Source organism: Corvus cornix, chromosome 2 (genome assembly GCF_000738735.6).
Source record: "Corvus cornix cornix isolate S_Up_H32 chromosome 2, ASM73873v5, whole genome shotgun sequence".
Taxonomy (NCBI): Eukaryota; Metazoa; Chordata; class Aves; order Passeriformes; family Corvidae; genus Corvus; species Corvus cornix.
In genome coordinates, this window is record NC_046333.1 from 40942465 (window position 1) to 40967253 (window position 24789).

Sequence of the window (24789 nt, forward strand, 5' to 3'; positions counted from 1 at the left end):
CTCTGTGCCTTGTGGCACTACTCTCAGGGGCTCAGACTTTGTGGCAACAAGGAAAGCCATGTGCAAACATGGCACCAGAGAAAACACACCACCAAAAAAAGCATTTTTGTGCTGTTATTTTTTTCCAATGCTGGCAGCCATAACTTTGTTCAACTTTTTTGGGTGCATGCCTTTTTTAAAAATACCAGTAGATATAACATTTCCTGGAGAAGCTTCACTTATCTCTGAAAAGAGTGCACACTCTAAACTGGAAAAATAAAACAGATCTTTGCCCCCCCTATTGTTTTTTCTCTACCTCTCTTATAATGCAAAGACTTGTCTTAACCAAACAGTATCTTTTTCAGTTTAATCGTTTAGTGTATCCTTTTCTCAGTTACAAAGTTATATCTCCAAATTAATGCCATGTTTAAAATAACTATTTTAATGACTTACCCAAAAAAGCCCTGTAAGTGTAGCAAATGAAGTGCACCAGAAAACCCCATCCAAGCACCCAGGAAGACAGAGCAGACAGACAGAGGGAGATGCCGGCTCTCCCTGCCACTGTGCCCTAGCACAGCCCCGTGACCTTACAGCAGCTGATGTTCTCATCCAGAAGAGAATCTCTTCTGCTTTGTTCATCCCAGCATGCTGTCCTCCCTGCCAGATTTTGTACAGAGAAATACAAAGAACACAGACACACAAGTTTAGCTTGCTGACATAATGCCCATATTTAATCTTTTAAAACAAGAACAAAATCAAGAATAAAATCAAGAATAAAAATTTCATTTAAGTCATACAGTACATTAATCTTTCAGCAATGACCCAATCTACAGTACTCAAATGCCTGGCATGAAGTCTATTATCTCAGCATTTAACAAGTGTATAACCAGTGACACAGTAAAAGAAGAGCTCACAATACACAGCTAACACAATGAGTTTAGATTTTCTTCTAAGAGTCCAGCTAGGGTTTGTAATACATGGGTCACTTTTGAACCGTACTTTAATCAGCTTTTTGTTCAGTCAATCTGTCTGGGGGCTTTTTTTCCTGTTATGTGAGTTTTTCCATTATGTACAGGAAGATTATTTCAAATGAAATTGCACAAGTTAGAATATCTATCTATAGGCATACATGGTCAATCTAACTAAAAAAATTTAAAAAGCAGTAATTACTCAGTCCTGGTTATACATTCCTAAAGGCTTAATAATACAGTTTTAAGGAGAAAAAAAAAAAATAAAACACAACAAAACACAGCTGTAGGGTGGCAATCTCTGTAAGAAGCCTTCTTCCCTCTGGAAACAACCAAGGGCTAACTGTACTGTCCATGCTTGAAATGGGGTCTACAAAGAAGTCATTTCAGCAACTAAATAAAAAAACCTGTGTGACTGTGTCCTCTCTAAAGTCTGAATGGTTCGATGCGTAATTCAGTGAAGCTCTCAAGCAAATAATACTGGTAGGATGCAGACTGTTAACAGAAATTAGGACAATATGCCCTGATAGCACATTTGGGTAGCAAAACTGTATGTACGGAGGGGCCGTTACCCAGTGGTTAAAGCAGCTTGAGGCAGGACAGCTCTGCCCACAGCAGCTGCAGAGCAGGGGAAAGGGGGGGGCTCTTCTGCTCCTTAGCCAAAGCTACAGCTGAATTTTCCCCACCTCTTACCAAGCACTTGCCCGCCCCACCCTCAGCCCCTTCCTCCTGTCAGAGACAGAATCCCCAGCCCAAAGGCCAGAGGGGCGTGGCAGGGTGCAAGCCTTCCCTCTTCCCATCCCAGATCCTGATGCTGAGCAGCAGGCAAAGGTCTGCTTCTGCTCCAGCTCCACCACAGGCAGGAGGGCTCCTCTCAGCCCACAGTGGTGTGTGTAGGAGCTCTGCAGGCTGGAGGCTTCCTGGGGCCTGGCCCTGACTACCAGGAGCTGACTCCCTCCCAAGAGTAGCGTTACCAAACACTAGAGACCCAGAGGGCTACCTCTAAGGTAAGTTAACTAAACGAGGGTGATGGAGCCATTTTCTTCCCACATTAGCAAAACATAAATGTAACTAATTAACACAACTGCTTTGACTTCTTCTAATCTCTCTTTTCTGGTGCCAGGTCCTGCTACAAATGGAAAAAACCCCATAGAGAGCTGCTTTCCTAGATGGAAAAGCGGCAGAATCTTAAGCCTCGTGGATCTGCTTTGTAATTTGCTACTGGCATAAACAACAAAAAAGTCCCATTTGTTCGGCTGGTTTTTGTGGTGTTTTTTAAGAAAAAAAAAAAAAGAAAAAAAAAATCCAGACCATCTAATGCACCTTCTCTGCACATCACACACGCTCACATGCACACACACCAATGGAGAGCTCCAGAACAGGCATGGGAACCACAAAGCCCAAATGGTGAAAAGACATGGGGCATCTCACATTTCTGTTTTCAATTCTCATTTAGCAATGAAGCAGCAAAATGATGGATTGCAAGAAATAAACAGTCACAGAACACACATACACCCAAACGCAACCATGGATACGTTTTTCCCATTTTTTCTTTTTCTGATATACGTTGTTATTCATCTGATAGTTTCTTTCTGGCTGAGCTGAAGTTTTTGAAGAGCATCTGGTGCTTATTTAACCTTGATCAGAACACAAGAACCTCAGTGGCAATGGACAACCCATACCATTAGTGCCACAACCAATCCCCTCTGCTTGAGATTCTCTACAAAACCCTTTTGGAAATTGAATCTGACTCTGCCTCTTTAGTGCCACTCTTGGTTGTTGGTTGTTTTGTTTTTTTTTTTTAAATTAACAAACACAGCATATTAATGCAAATTTGATGTTTTCTAAAAAATGCTCAGATAATTAGTTCAGCAATATGCAAAGTGCATCTATTTGGTTCTTTCCATAGATCACCTTCTGTTTTAAGTTTAAATTCCTTCACAGTTTAAAATATTGTGAAGAAATTATATGTATACTTTATGTATAGAACTATTTATATACATACACATATATACACACAACTCTGTACTTTATATAGCCATAAACACTCACTACTTAACTATTTATATTATATACACATGGCATGAACACACGCTCAGTGAAGAGTTGGTGCAGGCTGAAATCATTCCATCGGGTTTAATGGAATAACAATAGTGAAACCATGAGTGAGTTATCAAGAGACACAGACATACATCTATTAGATAAGTGAAAGACCAATTAAATCAGCTCTTCCATTTTCCTATTAGCACAGGATTGTTCCCACCCCATTCCATGCTCCATATGCACACACACAGCTACTTTGCATTCAGTTTACGTGAGAGGGCAGTGGTGGTTCTTTTTCCTAAATGAAAGAGAGTCCATATTTACTCAGGCTCATCGCAGCCTCTTCTGCAGGAGTGCAGCACAGCTGGGCCTGGACGCCTTGGAGGGCTCCGAAGGCTGCGCTGCCGTCGGCTGAAAGCACCTGCCAAAGCTTTATTGCATGGTTATGGGACAGCTATCAACTGTTCACAGTCTGTGAACTCTTTCCAACAAGTGGTACAACTGTATAAATACACATTTTAGCACAAAACAGCTTAACACGAGGCAAGTCCAAGTACAAATGAGACCTAAAGGCCTATGGGTGAACTTTAAAGGCCAGCAGTTCTTCAGAGTGCATGTTGTTTAAGGAACGCAAGTCGGGTAATTTCAAAAGAAGTTTTGTGAAAATAGAGGCTTCGTTTGGGTGATTTTTCATAATTAAGGTCCTTAATGCACGGATTAGTGTTTCCTGAAGTGCCTCCACAGAATTGACGTTTTCTATTCCGGAGCGATCTAAACAAAAGGGCAAGGTGAGAGGGAGAGAGAGAAATTAAAAAACAGGAGGGTAGGGGAGGACAAAAAAATTGATGGAACAGATGTAGTGTGCAACATAAAACCACGGCAAGAATCCCTTACTAAATTAACAAGCACAAGAAAAATCAGATTCTTATGCCAGAAGTTTTAAATCACACAGCAAAAGTCTTTCAAATGTTATTTAGCATTAACTTTTCAGAGTACTAAGTTCATGCCAAACTGGCAGCATTCAATCACTATTTCTGTGATCCCTAACCCATGTTTCCAGAGAAGGACAGATTGAAGCAAAGGTTTAATTGTGTTGCTGAATCACAACTTTCAACCCAAGGGGAAAGACAGGGCACATGGAAGTAAAAATTTAAAACGTTTCTTAAGGCTAGATATAGAACCCTAAACTTAAACTGAAGGTTTGAGGAGGAAATCCCACTCAGGACAAGCCACACTTTTATCTGCACAATGGTACCCTGAGGGGCAAAGGTAGTACAAGCCTTCATATGACTGGGCACTATTTCTGAGTATGTTCTGAAGCACTTACAAAATGAAACACAATGCACCCAAAAACTCCCAGCTGGGGAAAAGAAGAATGTCAACATCAGGACAAATATTATGTTCTCACATACTGCACTCCCACCACGCCTGAAGCATCTCTATCAAGAGAGCTGTATTTAAGAACACACCTGGTTATCCTTAGGTGGAACCTAAGCAAGCGGCTTAAAAGAATGAATTTTTAAGTAAAACATCTCACCTCATAACCATGCACAGTAGCTGGTTTTTTCCAAGCTGTAGCTTCTTTTCTTAAACACTATGTAAATTCAGCAGGGCACATACATACCCAAGTGACTGGCACAAACAGAAATGTGCTTTGATGAGTACATGTACTTAAGCACTTTGCAGAACTGGGACATGGAACGACAACAGCTTTCTGGAGTAACACTGAGTCAGTTCGTACAGTCAGAGTGGGAATCCCTTCCTTATGCTGTCACTGTCAATCCAATCAGATAGCTCAGGTGAACCATCTAGGAAGTCCTCCTGGACTACTCAGTGCAGTTCCCTACTGCTATAGGAAAAATTATTACATAATCCACTTAAGGATGAATCTTGGAGCAGTTACATGTGTTTTGTTCCTTCAGGAAGACTGTTCCAGAATCTTCTGCAATTAGGAGCTCTGATTACTATTAAACAATTTTTATTAGCACACATTCCACTTTTCTGTGAAGACTGTCCATTAGGTTTGACAGCTGCTGTCCAAGAGAACACGAGTGAGGAGACACCTCTGTCTTTATTTATTAAATGATCTCTCCTGCTTGCCCCTTGCTCTGCAAAGCTTTGCTCTATTCCGAGCAGGTACGATGACATTTGCACAGAACATGCCCAATGGAGTTTCACAAGAGCTCTGTACAGTGAGAATAGTACTGCCTTGCCTCTGAAGGTGGAAGAATGCAGCCCAGCCCTTCCTGGCTGCCTTGGGTGAATTACTGTAACCTCCTCTCTTCAATTAGTCCAAGTCTTTCTTCTCCCTCTCAGTCTACTTCCAGTTGCTCCCAGGGGCCAGCAGAAGATTTTCTTAGTATTGTGCCAGTAAGAGAATAATAGAGGGTGTCTAATTTATAGTTTTCTACCACAAAGCAAGACACTTAGTTAAGGGATTATCTGGTCTCTAGATCTGCAAGAACCACATTCTTTCAGCTTTACTTCCACCTTGCTTCTTCCTCCTTCAGTGCCCATGATCCACCTTGCTTTTTCCTCTTTCAGTGCCCATGATCCACCTTGCTACCTCTCCTCCATCTCCAACACATCCAGCTAACTGAAGCCAGAGGCGAAGCATTCTTTTAATTCTGGAATGGTACCAAGGTAGTTCCGCAGCATCATGCAAGAGTGATCCTGCTTCTTCTTTCTTTGCCACACATGAAAAGGAGAGGATGTACAGAGTTACACGCAGCCCTTGCTACTACCCCTGCTTCTTCTGCATATTCCAAATACCTCTCCTAAGAGTGGTTATTCATCCAGTGCTAAGTGGAGATGTTTCTGACAAGCATTCTCCCCACTAGTGGTATTTAGAGACTTAATTCTTTTTTCCATTGATGGGTTTGGGTTTTTCTTCATTTTAATCAACTAAAAGTCTTTAAAAAGATCTTTAATTAGTGCAGCATGGTACTTTATATCATGGATCACTTAATCAGCATTCAACAGTCACACTCCTTTCTGCTTTTGGAACTGATGTAAACCTTGACTACTATCTCCCTTTCAGTCTTCTCTTGAATAACTTTCATTCTGAGATGAAGAAGTTTTAATGGCCTTTTTCTTCCACCTTCAGCTCTTCTTACATTTACAGCATTTTTTCCTTTGCCTGCATCTCCATGTCATTCTCTCTGATCCTGTTCTTCAACTCTTCCTTCCTCTGTAACGAAGCTCCACCTCCCCTCATAGAAAGTGACTCTTTTGGTTACACTACTCCTCTAAGAGTGGGATGCAGGGATCTGTCTTTCACGATCTGTTTAATCAACACATGCCCACAATCCTTCAGTTCTACGGACACCTTCTCCTCCTAGCAATCCCTCATGCTGTAAGCATCTTCCCCAGGAACTCTGCTGAGGCCACTTCTGTTCTTCAGTACCTGCCTGAGCATGAAGCCTGCTCACTTACTCACATGTGCGAAGTAACAACTGCAGCATTTCAATCCAGCCTCAAATAACAGAATAAAGTTGCTCTGAAAACTTTCGAACTCACAGTGACCATCAGAGTTAGCCTTGTGTCTGGAATACAGCCCCAACACTGACTAAATAAAGCTGCACTTTATAAAACCCTATAAAATTTTGTGAAGATGTCCAGGAAGGCTGTGATCACACTGCAGATCAGATCACGAGGTAGCTAAGATAGGCAGCAATAATGTCCAAACTATGATCTGAAAAATCCTCAGCAGCTGCAAGAAGCCTGAATACCAAACACCTTCTCTTTTTGTCCCGTTGCACGGCTGACACTACATGCTGTACATGTTACATGCCAGCCCTAAGCTAATCCCTGCTGGGAGCCAGCAATCAGCACAGCACTTTAAAGGCTGGGGAGATGGCACTATGCTAGAAGCACATTTAACAGAACAGATACAGCCACTTAGACTGAAAACAGGTGGCATGAGATATTCTAGGACCCAGGAGCTGAGCAAGCAAGAAGAGTGGCTGTAAGCCTAGTTACAGTGCACGAGAAGGGAAGAGACCTGGTTGTCAGTCCTTATTTTAAAAGCTGCCTCTGGTTCTTGTCAGGAATTTCCAGAGTCTGGAAAAGCAACTAAGTCTTCAGGTTTCTCTGCTACCTGAACGTTTTCATTAACAGATTCCATGTTTCCTTCAGATTATAGTGCCATGCTTCCTTCACACTGCCACTTGTTCAGGCTCTTGAAGCTCACTAACTCTGTGCCACCCTCTGCTCATTATCATGGCCTACAAACTGAAGAGGCGACAGCTGCCCCTCCTGTGCTGTGACATTTCCGTTTGGCCATGCACAAAGCTATTAGACTGAACTGTCCTACCTTGTTTACAGAGGCCTCACGTGCCTACAGCACCATGCCTGGGTGCCCCTCCCTCATAAGACATGGGCCTCAATTGCTCATGTGAAAGGGGTGCACCTGTTCAAGGAGTTCAGTGCTCCCCAGCTGCTGGCTCGTTGTCTAAGTGGGCGCTGTGAACACTCCTGCTACCTACCTCTAGAGAGCTTCTTACCCAGCAAGCAGGGATTCTGCATCTTGTATTCCAGGTATTATACGCAGAGCTAATGTGCCTAATTTGAGGCTTGAGATAATACTACAGAAGTAGGTGCTTAATCCTTCTTTGAATCTGGGCCAGGGTGTTCTGTCTATCCAGGGACTGAAACAAGATAGGAGGCTGGTGAAGATGTTAGTGGATTGGCAGGCCTTCAGTGCTAAGAAGTCACGATGCAGATGATAGGGCTTTCTTGCTGACATAGGCAGAGATCAAACTGTTGGATTTAGACTTAGGTAAAATACACAATAGACTTAAACGACAATACTTGGAAGCAAAAATACCACCTTATCCAAAGACTTATGCTGTGCAAGTCAGGAGTAATTTCAGTGATGCTGTCCTGTGAAACTTAGAGGAGTCAGACAAATAGCATCTAAATGGCCACAGGGCAGCTATGTGTTTTTGCATTAAACAGAAAGCAGGAGGAAAACATAAGCCCATTTTCACTTTTTTTTTTTAAAGGCAGTATTAGAAAGACTAGGTATGTTAAAAACAAAAAGATCACAGGCTGCTAGTAGCTTAAAACCTACTCAACTGCACTTAGACGTGAAATAATAGGCTATACATTTTACAGAAAGCTTTTCATGGAGAGCCACATTCAATTTTTGGCAAAGGTGCAAGTTAACCTTCTCTCCTTACCAGCAGATACCAGGACAACCGCTGTAAACAAACTCATTTCCTCATCACTAAGTTGCAGCGCATTTAGTTTCTCACTGAATTCGAACATTGAGTTGAGCAGATCACCAGCTCCCATTGAATGCAAGTCATCCACACTGTACTTCTTGCCACTCAGGAAGGTGACAGTACGTTCCTTTGCATCAAACAAAGATGCAAATCGTACCATTAAAACCTGGTGAAAGAAAAAGGAAGAAAAAAATTAACAACAAAACCAGATAAATGTAGGTGCATTTCTAGAAAAGCCAAAGAAAAAATTAAAACTTTTAACATCATTCAAAGTGTCTCGTTAACCGTTCTAGAGGCATTCTATACAGAAATTGTCAGCATGCTATTGAGCTGCAAAACACAGTGCAAGCTCTGGCCCAGTAATCTGAGAGAAACAAACAAGTGACAAAATTAGGGAGTGGATGCAGGGGAGGGGCTTCAGCATATGAAAGGCAGGAAAATTAAAATTTAAGCCTCGGACAGCCTGAGCCACACAGACCATGTCATTCATAAATATGCCAGTAGGACAACTTGCTTAAGCCAAACAACAGCCAAAGGCAAACAGAGCATTAAAAGAAATGTTTTCTTGGCCACACTTATGAGGAGCAAAATGAAGGTGCTGAACCAGATTCTCACTTGGCATAAACTGGAGCAGCTCTATGGAAACAATGCTGATTTACACCACCTGATGATCGGGCCCCCTAGGCATTCTTTGGAAAAGTACCATGCCACATCACTGTGCCCACAGGAATGTTAATGAGCCCTGGCAGAAAGGAGCCACATGTAGAGCTTTCAAAAGGCTAGGGAAGCACAGCTTGAGATGGCACCTGGTCTGTAGCAGCTGGGAATACCCCTTTGGTACAAGCACCTGGGCTGGAGCAGTTGACATCTGCTAAACTTACCCCTTTGGGGTGAAATTTCTCTTGTGGTTTCTCAGTTGTACTGTGAAATATTTCCCTCTGGAATGGCTTGTAAAGTTTCATTTGCTCATGTTCAACAATCTTATTTACATTTTCAAGGTTTAAGTTGCACAGAACAGCCTTCTTATTTGAAGAAAATGAACTAACTGGCATTGGTTAAAACTTCAAACTAGCTGTAATCTCTTGGAGTGACAGTTGTCTCTTCTCATTTACCCTATTAACTGCATTAATTTAAATGTTTACTACAGGTGAGAGGAGAACCACGTTTTCAAAGACTAGTGCCTTTGACAAGCTAAAAAAAGGAGTGTTCAAAACAAATGAAAATGTTTGAGAATTCAAACACTGTTCATGCACATTACATGACCTGCTCCTAAATTTTAAGGGCCAAACAACATGCAGCAACCTTGATGGACACATGAGCACTACATACTATTCACCTTTGTTAGCTAAGCTATCTGTCCCCTTTGATGACATTAACTACAGAGTGCAGAGACCTAGATGCAGAAGCCATCAGAATACAACAAAAACAGGCAAAGGGCGGGCAGACAAAGCTGAACTTGAGCATTAGCACAGACCCACCGGGTATCCAGCAACCTTTCAGTTCAAAATGGTATTCTCCCTATAGAACTGGGCTTTAGAAATATCTTTAAATAACGAGCAACCAGGATTAATGCTGGTATTCAAAACTGAAGCCCATGAAGTTGAGCTGACTTATACTAAAGCAAAGACCTCACCTATTTCAATGTCACCATTCTAAACAAGGAAGAACCGTTTGGACTATGGCATAGCACAGGATTGATTCATCCCATTTCACTTCAAACCAGACACATACTTGTGCATGCTGAGGATACACCTGATCAATCCTATCACTTAACCTTAGCAACACAGGCACATAAAAACTTCCACTCTTGGAGGTTGCTTGATCACTTCCCTACTACCTGTAGTCAAACTGAGTCACTACTCAAATGGAACTAAAGGCCTTGTTAGCTCTACCATCAACTGCATTTGGAGGGGAGGTGGAGGAGGGCCCACTCAAAACCAGTTGAGTTCCTTATTTTAGGCTCACTGCTGTTTCTGAGTTGGCTCTCATAGAAGCCATGCAAATGCCACGACGATACACTGAGCTCCCCAGTACTCCCAGTTCTTAGAGACCTTTTTAGCTTATGTGTGCGTGAATATATATAGCTGTGCAGCTTCTGCACCAACATTGTCTCCATGTGTCCTCTTACCCTCAAAGGAACAGGCACTCCTCAAATACGAACTGCTAAGAAGCACAGTGCCAAGCCAGCCACACCAGACTTGGAGGCAGCACTTTCACTCGGGTTCTTCCATTAACAGGCAGACATTGGAATATCCTAGTTCAGTTACCCAGAAATGACCTTGGATGAACCAGGCTTTCAAGACGCTTTTGCCTCTATTGCAGTGGTTTCATTAATCCTGTTGTGGATTTTTTTCCACTGTTCTGCAGCATAACTTTTTTTTTTTTTCTGTTGCTAAGATGCCACACAGGCCTTTAACTACAAGTAGCAGCCCACTAACAGGAATCATTAATGTTTCTTATAAATAAGTGAATAGTGACAAGCATGCGGCCGTACATCATTATTAATTCCCCTGGATACAGAAACCTCCTTATCAGCAGTGCTTGTAACTGGCAAAAAGGCATTTGAGTGAGACTTGAGAAAAGCTTCAGGTGAGGCAAGGCCAAGACAAAACGTAAGGTTTGGCTTTACATTATAGGGACTGTTCAAGCCAAATTTTTCACCCTCCTTGAGGGTGCTGGACTTTGCAGAGGAAGGAATCAACATTTTTGTGCAAGGTGAAAGTAGTGAAGAAGTAAAAATACAGCCCCTTTGCTACAGGAGTTCTACGTGAATATTAAAAGGCCAAGAATAAGTACAACAGAAAAAAATACGTGACAGCAAAATGAAATAAACAGCAAAACCAACAGACTCCAGGCACCAAGTCTTCCAGTAGAACTTGTACCTTCCAACCCAACAATTATCCATTTTAGAACTGGGCTGTATAAGCATAGACAGAAGACCCAACACATCACACAAGAAATGTCTTCATTTCAGGTAAACATCCAGCATCTCTCTTTGAAAGAATAAATCATGTAAACAAGAGCAAAGGCATCAGCAATGCTACGCTCCCCAGAAAAGCACAGTAACATCAAACACTTGGGACTTTGGCTCCTCTGGCCCTCTCTATTCAAATTTCACATTTGAATATTCATAAAATGTGTACAGTCCCCAGTAGACACAAGGGTCTGGAAGGGCAACTAAAACATGAAGTAAAGGTCACCTAGTGAAGGTCACTAATTATAAAACAGCACCAAGCTCTGTGGTATCATTTCCAAATTAATACCACTAATTCACATATACGTCATGATCACAAGTGGATGCAATTAACCACGAGGACCTAGTAGGATTAGTCTAGAGTAAGTCAGGCTGCAGCTGGCACACAGTATCTACAGAGATGCAGCAGTACAGGTAGTTACCATTGTTACTGCACTGGATGTGGAAGCTTCAGACGCTCCCAAGCTGCCACCAAAGGCTACTGGAGACTGGTCAGGATGGATACTCTGGCCTTGGCAGGAAGCAGAATGGCACAAGCAAGGACATGCAGAGCGGTAAACACATTCCTCAACAAAACTTGTAAGTCAGTGGACAGCTTTCTAACCTATCCACCCTTCCAGATGCAGTACAGTTCCCCAGAGTAAGCAAAGGTAGCTAGAAACCCCTAATTATCCATTTATTAACACCCAGGGAAGAGGGAAGGGTAGAAGGGCTGAGCAGTTTTGAGCTCATTGAAAGAGGGACAGGTCACCAAGGTCTGACCAAACAGATCCCTTGGACACCATCACCCCAAAGAACGCTCAGAGCATCCATGAACAAGCTGGTTTCACCTGATGCCACCCAGTTCTATTTGGTTCTGCTCTTACAGGGTCAGACAGATGCACAGCTTGTCAGGTTCACACTATACACACAGTGGTCTCACCTCAAAGGTCCCAGCCTTCAGAAGATTGACCTGGTCATGCTGGGAGAGATCTCGGAAACCTGGGATGCGCTTGGCAAACTCCACCACTTCCTTCACTGCAGGAGTAAAACTCAGGGAAAACTCTTCCCAGATTTCATGGCCAGACTTGTTTGGGTCCACGTGGGGAGTCTTACTCATCGGGCAGACCTGATGTTTACAAAACACAGACAGAAAACAACTTTTTAAGATGTTATTCCAAATACTGACAAATATTTAAAAGAAACAGGTTTTTTACTCAACAAAGCTTTGCAATAATGACACAGAGAAAAAAAGATCAATATTCTTCAGTCAATTCCCAAAGGAATTGGACCTCTTCCCCTTCCTTTAAAACAAGAAAAAAATCCATGGCATTGTTAGCAATCTATTTATGAATTTGTTAACTTTGGAGCCTACAACACTGTGTACTACAAAATACCTGACAGAACCAAGGTTATGCTATTGTTCCCTGATCTCAACTAACCTGGTCTGACATCTGAATTTCTCTTACTTGTATTATCCCTGTAATTTCACAGTAAATTGTGATTTCACAATCAATCAGTTGCAATCTCACAGTCGCTACGACGTTCATTCTCTTATCTTTCTTGCTCTGCAGGCAACTGAAGTGCTTCAGTCAAGATGACAAGCAAGCTTTGCTTTCCTGAGTCACAGGTTCACACCCTCATTACAAGGATAACCTTCTGCAAGTTTGCTTTTACTTGTATCACTGGAGGAGGAACACCAAGGCACTGGTATTCCAGTATTTCTCAGTCACAAGATGACAAAATTCTCTTTCTTTTATACAAACATACAGCAATTTTTTTTGTAGGAAAGTCTGAATCGATTATGAGATCAGATGTATCAGTCAAGGCTGACTGCCAATAAATTCCCTCTGCAAGAGCCAACCAGAAGCTCTGAGATATTTTCAGTTCTAGCCTGTAAAATTTACATCTTTTAATGAAGTTTAAACCTTTTAATATTCATTTCACCTGTCATCATCAAGGACAAAAATTCCTTTAAAGTATTCCTCACAAGTGTACTAAATGGTATATGTAATCTTACATAATGTCAGCAAAACAAAGAGAAAGCAGTGAAATAGATTAGCAATTCCTCAGAGCTGTGCTGTTTTTTCAGGGCATCTTGAATATGGTAATTGCCTAGCAATTCTTTGCGTGGGAGGTCCTAAGATTACAAGAATATAGTATTTTGGCAAAAGGAAAGGTCTAGGCACAGAACCAGAAGGACAGCAGATGCCAACCACTGCTCTGCCTGTGATACTGCAATGGTTCACATTGGTATTGCTGAAACTACAGCACTCTCTGAAAATAAGGGATCTCTGCTTCAGTACCCTGCTCTGCATTGGACACAAAAAACACCTTCACTTCTCATTCTATGACAGTATACCCTTACTACCCTTACCCACATGCACCCAGTCCCAAGGGGAAACTACCACTTCCACACCCTGTGCACTGTGTCTGTAGTCTCTTGGTAGACCTCTGCCCAAGAGTCAAGAGTATCTCAAGTTAGAAGAGACCCATAAGGACTGAGTCCAACTCTTTGCAGAACCACCGAAAGCTAAACCATATGCCTAAGAGTGCCCAGCCACTCCCTGAACTCTTGACAGGCTTCCTATGGAAGCAGTTGTCAGCTTGTACAGTTCCTCTTCAGATCAACTTCTTCAGGAATGACCTGTTCTGCTTTTCTGGTTGCAGGGGTATTGAGTAAAAATGACCAAACCCCTGAACATCCGTCTCCATACTGGTTCAGAGCCTAATTACTTGCTCTTATTGCTGCTGACTCATTTTGGTCAGATCCTGAACTCATTGAGTTCTTGGGCAAAACCCTCATCCGTATCAGGGATGTGGGGCGGGGAGTGGGAGCTGCAGTGCTCTCTTGGACTTGGTTTTGTCTTCTCATCACTGACTGAGTAAATCCTCCTTGCAGCTGCCATGCACAGGTCAAACTGACTGGCTGAGCCTCTGCAAGGCAGCACCACTCCCTTCCTGCCCATACTGACAGGTTTAACCTCTGCCTCTCAGGAGCACCAAGAATGCCGTTGTAGTGACACCACATACTTTCCCTGCAAGGAAGAAAGGCTGGGTATTATTATTTGCCATGTTGTAGTGCCTGGAGTCTGCAATTAAGGTCAGACCCTGCTATGGATGGCATGGCCTATAGACGCAGTAGACAAAGAAGGGTAAAAAAAACCCCAACAACCAAAAAGTCCCCATGGAAATACAGCATCAAAATAAACACCTTCACTGTGGAGACCTTTGGGGGTCTCCAAGAACCTGTGAAGGATCTTTACAAAGTAGGAGGAAGAAAAACACCGGCAGCTCAAGTACTTCAGAAAGGTCAGGGGCTCGCGCCTCACACCAGGAGCGCAGGATGAGAATGAGGATGTTATGTTCTCTCATCCCAGGCGGCTCCAGTGATAAAGAGAAGGACAATCTATTTTAAGGGGCTTACAGAACTGGTTGCCTGAATGGCAGAGAAACAGCAGGTGCAAGGCAAATGAGAGGGACCTGTTAAGGAAAGGCAAAAAAAATCCCAACCAAACCAAACCAACAACCATATGCAAAAAACCAGGAAGCATCCTTGTTAAGAATTCAGTGAGAAAATGCTCTAGCAAAGTCATCTAAGGTACACAGAAGTGTGTCCAGAGCCTCACTTGCGTAAGTACTACAGGAAAGACCCCGAACTTCTCTCTAACAGTTTAGCTGTGCATCTTCCTCCTGCCTCTGTTCAGATCTGAAGATATTCTACACTGAAAAGGATGCATAGCCTGTGGGCCTCATTAAAACAAAACAAACCAAAAAATCCCCACCACCAAAAAACCAGCTCACCCTGCAACAGAGATTTTGGAACCCACAGCAAGGCCTGTAGACTGGCTTAAAATCCTAGCCCTGGGGTTTCACCCTAGAAATTTTCTCTGAATACCCTTAATGAAAATACAGTACATCTGACTGTATAGGTTATTTGAAAAAAGTAAAGTCTTCAAAAGGACTGAGTGAAAAGGGGTATTTATAAACTCCTATTTTCATTTTAAAGTCAAGTCACATAAAAAACCCGTGACTTTTTTTCCAACCAATACTCTTTGATGTTATTTTACTTTCAGTTAGCTAAAAACCAAGTCAAGAAGCTCCATCACTTGTATGATTTCAAATCCTTCACACATCGAGCTGTTTTTGTCCTTCATCCTAATTTGCACTATCAAGCTTGTGTCACCCTTTAAAGTTTCAGCAGTTGTGCCAACTGCATGCAGCTTCACTGACCACTCAGGCACAGCTGGATCACACCCACCAATAACTAAGTCAAATCAAACAATTGATATCAATATACCAGATGCATTCTTCCTCCAGTGCTGCAAGAGTAAGTGGTATTCTTGTTTGGAGAAAAGCCATCTTCTGGGATCCTCTCACACATTCGCTGAGTGTAACCACTGGTGAAGTTCATGCAGTGGCTGTTGGTGAAGCACATGGCGTGCCCGCTTGGATAATGCATTGTGCTCCTCCCTTTGTACTGTCCACCAAGGTGCTGCTCCCTTTCAGGGTACTGAGGGCCACCGAGGCCACCAACACAGTGCTCGCTGCCCAAGATGTACTGCTCGGTGTTCTTTGACCCTCTCTCCCCACTCTGGGGCTGCATCATCTCTGCTGGGTTTTGGGACTGTTCTTGGTTGTACATGAAAGTGTCTTTGTGGGCCCTAGTGACCATACCGATCACTTCCTCCTTAGCCATGTCAGCACTAGGAGGGGGAGAAGGGCTTTTGATGGTTTCTCGCTCTTGTTTGGGCTTGGAGGAAAGATCTTCTTGAGGTGCTTGGTCTTGATGTTCTGTTAATGCTTCGTTGGGCAAGTGACTGCTGAACTGACTGTTCATCATGGTTTTCATGGCACTCTGCATTTCAATCAGCATCCTCTGTTTTTCACGTTTGGGAATACGGCCAAATCGAACAGCTAACAAGGTGGAGAAATAGATAGTGGTGGAAAGGGAAAAAAAAAAGAAAAAAAAAAAAAAGTCACTCCTGAAAGTGTTAGCATGCACACACAAAATACACACCCCAACAAAAAGTCCTGCCTTTTAAGGCAAGATTGTAACAGCTCTCACCAATACTACAGCAGGGGTATTACAAGTGAAGTCAAAGAGCTTCTGGGGCATAGGACTGGCATGAGTCCTAATGTATGCTGTTGTTTGCATACAGGCAGAAGGCAGCTCTAAAGCACACAGTCTGTAAGGCCTTTTCCCCTTTTGCCTCAAACCTGGCTATGGAGTATACACACAGTTGTGCTGACTGACTAAGTGTTAGGCTTTAAGGTTGGATCTACTAAATCAGCACAACTCTGTGAACTGACAATTAGCTGAATGTAAACACAGTTCATATCATCTTTGCATAAAAGTCCTACAAGACAGGTCCTCACGGACCAATTACGTAACTTACCAAAACAAGAGAATCAATGCTGAACGAAGCTTACCTTGGCAAATTTTCTTGACAACTTTGCCTTGACAAGGACATTTTCTGCTGGCAAGGGGATGGGCATCATTGTGGCTGCAGCACTTTTGACCCTGTCCTAGGGAATCTACAACTGCCTCTACCACCCTGTCCAACCGCAGCCGCACAAGGGCTTATAACCAGTTTCGACTGATGTAATTATGCTCACGCAGTAGTCCATCATTAATGTAACTAAGTCTCTTTCATTAAAGCAGGTGCAACCTTGTGCGCAAACAAGCGCCTAGGGGATGAAATAACTCCTATGCACGACATGAACTCGGAACAATTATTTAAAGGAAGCTCTAACACTCCACCCACTAAATTATTAACAGCCGAAGATTCCTAGTTCTTGTGAAATATGCACCCAGAGAAAATTAAAAAGTGAAACAGAAGGAAGCGTTCTGGTTTGTGACAGTAAGTTGTAGCAGACAAATGAACTACGCTTTCAGCATTATTTAATAAAATGTCACAAGGAGTGGACAGCCAGCAAGGTGGTCAGAGACACAGACCAACATCACCATTTCCTCCCTGCCTTTCCTCTCCCTCTAAGAAAAGAAAGAAAGAAAAAAAAAAAAGGAGCAGATACATACTCATCCTATGTACCCAAAACTAACTCTTTAGGCTCTGTAGTGACTACTCTAAGGCTATCAGGTTGGGCAGAATTCCCTTCCATTGAAAAAGCAATAGCAACAAAAGAAAACAGAAAAAAAGAAAAAAAAAAAAAAAGAAAAATATGAGTCTTGTTCAGATTCAGGTAGGACACAGCTCTAAGTCTTAACTCATTAAACCAAAATCGAGACACTCATTACAACCATCCCCCTAGCAGGCCACGGCAGCACGTCCTAGTGCATCAGCCTCCACAGGCGGGAGGACAGTGCTGCAGGAGGCTGCCCACAGTGTTACCTCACCAGCCCAGGACACTCATGGAGCAAGAGGGCAAGCTGAACTAAATGCTCCCAGACAGGGAACCTGTCCTCGACAATAGGGCTTGGCTGCATTATCTGCCATTAAGACCCTCAACAACTGGTTTTGAGGTGGGCAGCAGATTCCCTCTCAGAGGATCCCTGCTCAGTACAGGAACGTACCATCTCTTGACATCCCAACAGACAGGCATTTTTTGAAACGACACTGCTGGCATCTGTTTCTATTCATTCTCATTATAGAGCAGTTGTTATTCTTCAAGCACTTCTTATACTGGATGTTTTGCTGAATGCTTCTTCTGAAAAAACCCTGTAAACAAGCAAAAAAAACCCCACAACTATCATTACAGCACATGTCAAATCCTTCTGCCAAGACTCACCTATCCGTAAGCACAGAAAACCTCACTGCATCACATCAGCTGCTTCAGAACCATCAGCCCCAAGAGACTTTAAAGAACTTGGTACTCCTCATGACTTACTTCCCCTTTGTGTGTGATCTGTATGTAATGTGAACTAGTTATGATTTCTAATTACAGAAGACGCTAAGTTATTCCCTGCATAGTCAGCACCTAAGAGCAAAGGATCTCCAGTATTACCTCTATCACTGCACTAACAATTCCTAAGACGTGCTCTCAAATACCTATGACATCAAGTGCAAAGATGGGAGTCAAAATAACATCTTTTGACTTCCATCTCTGCAGTTTGGCAACAAAACCATTCTACTGCACCACATCACCTTCAAAGGCGTTTTTTTCACATAACCCTTTATGTTGATAAGCTCCTTCACAGAACATAACATTTGCACTGTTACAGGTTAAGAAAATATGTATCTACTTCTGGCTCTCCCTGTGGTAAAGAATTGCTTTTCCAAAGCTGTTTTGTTCTGTGTCCCAGCCCAGGTGACAACTCACACCCACTATCTTAATGCAACTAACATGCACATGTCTTGCGTGACATGGTCCTTACCACCTCAGCTTCCAGTTCTTGTTCTCTGCTGTGCGCTCCAAGTCAGGCAGGATTGGACAAGGGGTGGGAACAGAAAGTACTGCAGAGTTTGGAAAATGCTGTATATTCCTAAGCAGTTTGCCTGTTCCCTACAGCTTCCAAAATTTCTCATATTTAACAGAGAACTATACTGAATTTTTTTTTGGCAGTAACACCCCTTTTCCCCTATGGGGAGAGCTTGAGCATTTCACCAGCAGAAAGGTGAGCAGAAATATAGCTCACCTTGCAGCCCTCACAGGCATGAACACCATAATGAAATCCTGAAGCGACATCTCCACAGACTTTGCAAAGAAGGACCATGCCATTAAATTCTAGAATCAAACAAAAAAGTCAAGGATATAGAAACCAATGACAACTGCAGGAATATGTTTCCAGCTTTTAAAACCCGGACTTAAATCGAAATATGTCAGGTCAGTTCAACACACAAAAAAATACAGCAGAAGAACAGACAACATGAACGTACAAACCCCCTGAACAGTTCAGAAGGTACCAGTGCAAGGGTGGGGGAAAAGAGGACAAACACGAAGCACTCAACCGAATAGGGAGAAAGCACATATTCACTGGGCTTTCAAATACAGCAGCACTGCACTCAGCAGTAGAAAAAGAAAGTCTGCTTACATTTAAGCACTTTTAAAAGGACCATTCAGTTAACTAGGCCACCAAAGTTCAGGCTCAATCTGTTTTTTCCATCAGGACAAGAAAGCCTATGAAAGGCTACAGTTTCCCCAACAGAGAATAAACACTTTTTCTTAAAAACCAGAAACACTAAAGGACACTCTATAATATATTCAACACCAGCCATACACTGTACCTATTTGATAACAATTTAGGACTGGTAACTCAGCCATATCTACACATGTAGAGACCACTCATTTGAGTGCATATCCAGAATGGCTTGCATGCTTGGACTTGAAAATACCTTCTCGATCCTGTAAAAATGCTCACGGCTTGAGTTTTTTAAGTTTTTCCCCCACCTATTTTATTTCAGCTTGTCAATAAAATTTTTTTGCAAGTCCTAAGTGCTGGTCTAACATTGGTTTCACTGAAGCCAATGGGAATTTTACCAGTGAGTTCAGTAACCACAAAGTTACCTTAATCCAACAGAGACAGCTGGAAATACTCCCACAGAAACATATTCTACCAGAAAAGTAACTTATTTGACATTTGGGTTTCATTTATAAAGAGAAACTAAAACATTTTTTAAGGTTTTCAAAAAGAACAAGAACCAAACCACAACTTTTTATTTTTTTTCTCTTTTTTTAACACAGTTAGTACTGAGCTAAAAAAGTTGTCTATCTATCTGAACAATTTACAACAGGTTTCATTTCAGGAACCTCTGCCCGGATACCAAAAATCTAGCTACTAGAGAATTTTTAAGTAAAGGTTCTTACTAAGAACTTAAGGTAGGAACACTTTAAAAAAAAAGCCAAACTGACAAAAAGCCCCTATTTGAGGTAGAACTATTAGACACTTATTCTAGCTTCATAACAATCCAAAATGACAAAACAATTCTGCCAACAAAAGAATTCAGCCTCCAAAGGACTAAATTCCAGCTGTTTGCTGAATCACTCATTCCAGTACTTATTTTGAATCCTGCCCTTCCGAAACTGTTCAAATATACTTTTCTACCATTGATCTTTTCTGATTACCAAAAGAAGTGTGAAGTAAACAGGTGGAGATAGATTGTTGTATTTTAAACGGCCATCCCTTCGTTCTGGTTTACAAGTATTTTAGTTTTCACATCCACAAATTATGACTTGGAATCAAAAAGATAACTGTTCCACCCATAGCTATGTCAGTATGATGCTTGGGTAATTTATTTATTTTGTTCCTCACAACTGGGGAGGAGGGAAGGTGAAGGGGCAGGGGACAGAGCATGAAAGAATAGAGAAACTAGATTTCCAAGACAGTTCCATAAATACTCTTGAAGGCAATTTCTGATTACATTACCTTTACTTCATCACTTCTTTTTAACCAAGTTTTTGATTTTACTAAGATCAGTTTTCACTGATGAAAATTTGAAGCAAAGCTGGACTGTATTTATGGACTGTTTGAAGTTGGCAGCAATGGGACCCCCATCGTATCAGCATTTGTGTGGCAACACTGTATGTATTACCACACACACTGTGCCAAAAGATAAAAATGGAGGCTTTGCTGTGCGCCTGCACCACAAGCCAAAGGGGGACCTGGTTGTGATACATAAGGGGAAAACGGTGTTTTCAGGAACTGGCACCAAACATACTTGTGACTCCATTATGGCCTTTTGTCAAACCAGCAACACTTGACTGGTTTGTTTTAATAGTCTCCTCCAGCCGATCGCTCTTCGGTGCCCCGTCAGAGCCTTCACTGCTCCGGCCATTGCATCCACTTTCCGAGGAGGAGCTGTTTGGAGGAGATGGCACAGGCGAAGAGGACGACTGGAAACCGCTGTCTGAGCTCTCGCTGTGACATGAGGCTGGGCTAGATGCCGAGCTTGAAGAACTGATGTAAGCTATCACACCCCCTAAGGCAAGAAAAAAAAGGCAGCACGTAGTGACATAACCAGCAGACATGCACCGCTGCCATGTGAGCCACGCCGTGACCCAGCACCACCACATCAGCCATTACACGCTCCTGGAGCACTCCTTTCCCTCCCTCTCTCCCTCAAGCTTGTTTGTCTCCATTTGTTTTCCACGGCTGGCCTCCCAGTCTGCCCCATCCCCTTCTCCCATCTTATCAGCCTCCTCTGGTCCAGGCCGAGATGAAATGGCATAACCAAAAGATGGAGCAACAAGCCATGGTGTTGGAAAGATGGGGCAGCAGGGACAGGGCATGGAGTGACCCAGAGAGAGTTTCCCTGGCCACCCTCTGTGCAGAGCTCATCTGGAGCCTCAGCAAAGACAGGATCTTACAGCACTGTGGAGCCAGAATGCAAACAAGCTAGGTTAGGGACAGAAATAGGGCAGAGAAAAAGACTTCACGCAGGCTACGCGCCAGAGGTACAGAAAGGAAGGGCTGGGAGGTGCTCACAATGCAGAGGGGAAGGGGGCAAGGGAAGGAAATAGCACTGCAGTCTGGTTAGCCTACTGAACGCCATTTGTCCAACTGCAAGCCTTTGTAGCATTTCTAGCAGCAGCTAAACCCCAACTGCCAGGCTGCTATTTGCAAACAGTCTCTGTCCTGCCGCGTCTTGCAATCTGACACACTTGAGAATCCCTGAGATGAAACAGCTTTTTGTCCTCAGGCAGACCTGGGAGTAGTTCTGGCTTTTCACAGGCTCCTTCTTCTTGCTCGTAAGCAAGAGAAATTGTTTGCACTTCATACGAGTTTGTCTCCAAGACTCAGCATTTCAAAAGTCAGTATAAAAACATTTGATATTTCACACAAGAAATTCAAAAGCCATAGACATGAAACTGCTTAGATAAATTACACTCAGTATGTTCTACATTTTATGCCTCTATTGTTCAGTACACTCTTCACTGATGACTCAGGACACTGCAGCAAGGAACTCCACACACTAGTAAGAATTCAAAACTTTAAAAAGGCCATGCACTGCCTTCCTTTGGAGGAAAAAAGCACTAGTGTCTGTAGAGTCCTTGATCAACTGAATTGGCACGGCAGGCAGGGGCTGTAGCATCTAACATCAGCCATCACCTCCTCAGAGATGAAAGCAGCAGTATTATACAACCCTGAAAACACTACTGCTTGCAGGGAACAATTCTGACTTACAAATTTTCAATACTTTTATTAGACATAACGGTCCTCTTAGCACCTCTGCGGCAACAAAACTGGCATTCCGGATCAGGTTTTCAGACAAAGGAGGATTGGCAAGGGGGTCACAGGTTCAGCCATGGCATGAGAAACAAGGCATCATCAGACACCCGTGCTGGGCTAAGACACCACCTGTTTGACAAAGGTCTGTGCCACCCCCCAGCGTCGCACGCGCCTCTGCCAGGTGCCAGGTCAAAGCTCACAGTTCACCTGGTCCAAGGGAGGCACCGGGCTTCTCAGCAGGCGCCATCCTTATCTGCAAGAAGCAGATCGGGACACGCAAGAACAGCCCCTGCAGGGAACTCCACGTTTCTCCATGCTGCCACCGCGCCCCATTATCTTTAAACCCTGCTCATAAAAGAGATGCTCTTTTCCCTCAAGGGTAAGGCCAATGTCACCGAGGAGCACAGAAAGTGTGTGCCTATGGGGGAGTTTCACCCTTCTTCTCCTGAGAGCAGGAGAAGCCCCAGATAGCTGGGCTGCTCTGGCACCCTAGAGAGCTTGGCAGTCTTGCCAGCGTCACGGTCACGATTTCTTGTATTTTTTGTTATTTTAGAAGTTACACTTCCCTGTGAACGCTGTTTTTGTTTGGTCAGCAGTCAAAAGTTGACTCTCACACACAGCACAGGGTGACATCTCAGAACAAAGAGCACAGACACGGAGCACGTACACGTGCACACGGATGCTGGCACTCCGCAGAACGGGGGTACCGGGGCACCCGGTGGAGAAAGGCAGCCCGGTTCTGTGAACTACCGAGGATTTTCTTAGGGAACCCGCCGGAAGGTGGTGAAATGAGTCCTTTGGGCTACACGGAGCCGCGCTACTGCTGCTGCGGAGTCACCGTCGGCTGAGTGACAAGAACCCCTTGGGCTCTACCTGGCGGGATTCACTTAAGGGATGGGGCGGGGGGCACCGCAACGTGCTGGTATTTCATTAACACAGAGATCTGGGAAGAGGGAGCGCCGCAGGGGCGCGAAAGCAGGCGGCGAGCTGGCCGAGCGATCACACCGGCCCCCGGGACGCTGCGGTAGCAGGGGGTCCGCAGCCGGCACCCCCGACACCGCCGATCTCCCTCGCTAACAAGGCGGAGACGGAGCGGGGAGCGCGGTCGCCGTGCCCGCAGCCGCCCTCTCGCCTCACCCCATTCCACCGCACCGGGGCTGCGGCTTTTCCCTGCCGCGGTCACGCGGCGCCGGGGCTGGAAGAGCCGGGCCCGCCCTGCGCTGCCCCCGGGCCGCCCCCTCCCCGTTACACAACGCCGCCCCCGCGCACCGGGACGGGCCGGCGTGCCGCCGCCGCCGCACACGGCCGCACCGCGTGTCCCCCCACGACCCCGCGCACTCCCCCCGCACCGCGCCGCGCCGGCAGCCGCCCGCCCTCCCCTCCCCCCGCGCTCCACCGCGGCGGGGGCGGAGCCGCGGGGGCGGGGCTGCCCGGCGCCGCAGCGGCGGCGCGGCCCCACGTGTCCCCGGCGCGCCCCCGCCGCCGCCGCCGCCCCGAATGTAGGTCACCAAAACAGCGGCCGCCCGCCCGCCCGCGCGCCTCACGTGTCCGCGCCGCCCGCCGCCCCGCGCCGCCGCCCCGCCGCTATTATGCAATGCGCGCGTCACCGCCCCGCGCGGCCAATGAGCGGGCGCGCCGCGCGGAACGTAAACACAGCGCGCACATGGCTCGCCCGGCGGGTCCATGTGAGGCGGCGCGGGGCCGTCCCGGCCACCAGCGGGGCCGGGGGCCGGGCAGCGCCGCCGCTCGCCGCGCTCCCCCCGCCCCGCCGCGCCCCAGCCGACCCCCGCCCGCACCCCCGCGCCCGCCCGGCCCCGCGGGACCATCCCGCGCAGTTCCCCCCCCCCGCCTCCCGCAGCGGCCGACCCCCGCTTACCCGCGCTGACTTCCATGGCGGCCTCCTCCCGCAGGGGCACGAGCGGCGCCGCGCTGGGTTCCGCCGGGCCCGGTTCGGCTCCGGTCGGCGCGGCGCGGCTCCGCTCGGTCGCTGTCTTCCCAGCTCCGTGTCCCTGCCGCAGCCCTACATGCAGTCGGCGGGAGGCAGCCGGCAGGCAGAGAGGGAGGGAGGCGGCCGCGCTGTCTCCTGTCAGAGCAGCGGGTGCGCGTCCCCGCCGCGGCGCCCTCCCCTTTACAACAAAAGCGCTCTCGGGGGAGCCGCGCAGAGCGAGTGCGGCACCGCCGCCCGCCCCCGCCCCGCCCTTACCCCGCCCCGCCCCGGCGGCCGCCCCGCCCCGCCCCCGGCCGCCCCCCTCACCCAGTGACACACTTTCCGCGCCGGCGGCAGCGCTCACGTGCGGCGGGAGCGTGCGGGAGTGCGGGGGCACTGCGGCGGCGGGGGCAGCGCACGGAGCGGGGTCCCCCCGCCCCTCGCCGGGCGGTGCGGCTGGGGAGCCCCGCCGAGGTCACCGCCGCTGCCGCAGCCGGCGCGGTGCTCGCCCGCCGCGGGCCGCGGCACCGCGGGGCACGGTGAGGGGCGGCGGTGTGTGTCAG

The 24789-nt window shown here is 45.6% G+C and overlaps 1 protein-coding gene across 1 annotated transcript; it reads right to left on the bottom strand.

Moving 5' to 3' along the window:
- Positions 1-682: 682 nt before the first annotated feature.
- NR1D2 (nuclear receptor subfamily 1 group D member 2) lies at positions 683-24477 on the bottom strand. The gene is made up of 8 exons (XM_039571633.1): positions 24176-24477; positions 20789-21049; positions 18769-18857; positions 17707-17851; positions 15472-16088; positions 12115-12300; positions 8174-8384; positions 683-3761 (listed from the first exon to the last, which is right to left on the bottom strand). Exons 1-8 carry the CDS (start codon positions 24189-24191, stop codon positions 3565-3567), a joined length of 1722 nt encoding a protein of 573 aa, XP_039427567.1. The 5' UTR covers positions 24192-24477; the 3' UTR covers positions 683-3564.
- Between the last annotated feature and the right edge of the window lie 312 nt (positions 24478-24789).

Coding starts and splice junctions, on each gene's coding strand:
- NR1D2 (XM_039571633.1), bottom strand. Junction 17,852..18,768: donor ATGCCTGTGAGGGCTGCAAG/GTGAGCTATATT, acceptor GCTTGTTTACAG/GGTTTTTTCAGAAGAAGCAT. Junction 12,301..15,471: donor CTGGAGGAAGAATGCATCTG/GTATATTGATAT, acceptor TGTAAACATCAG/GTCTGCCCGATGAGTAAGAC.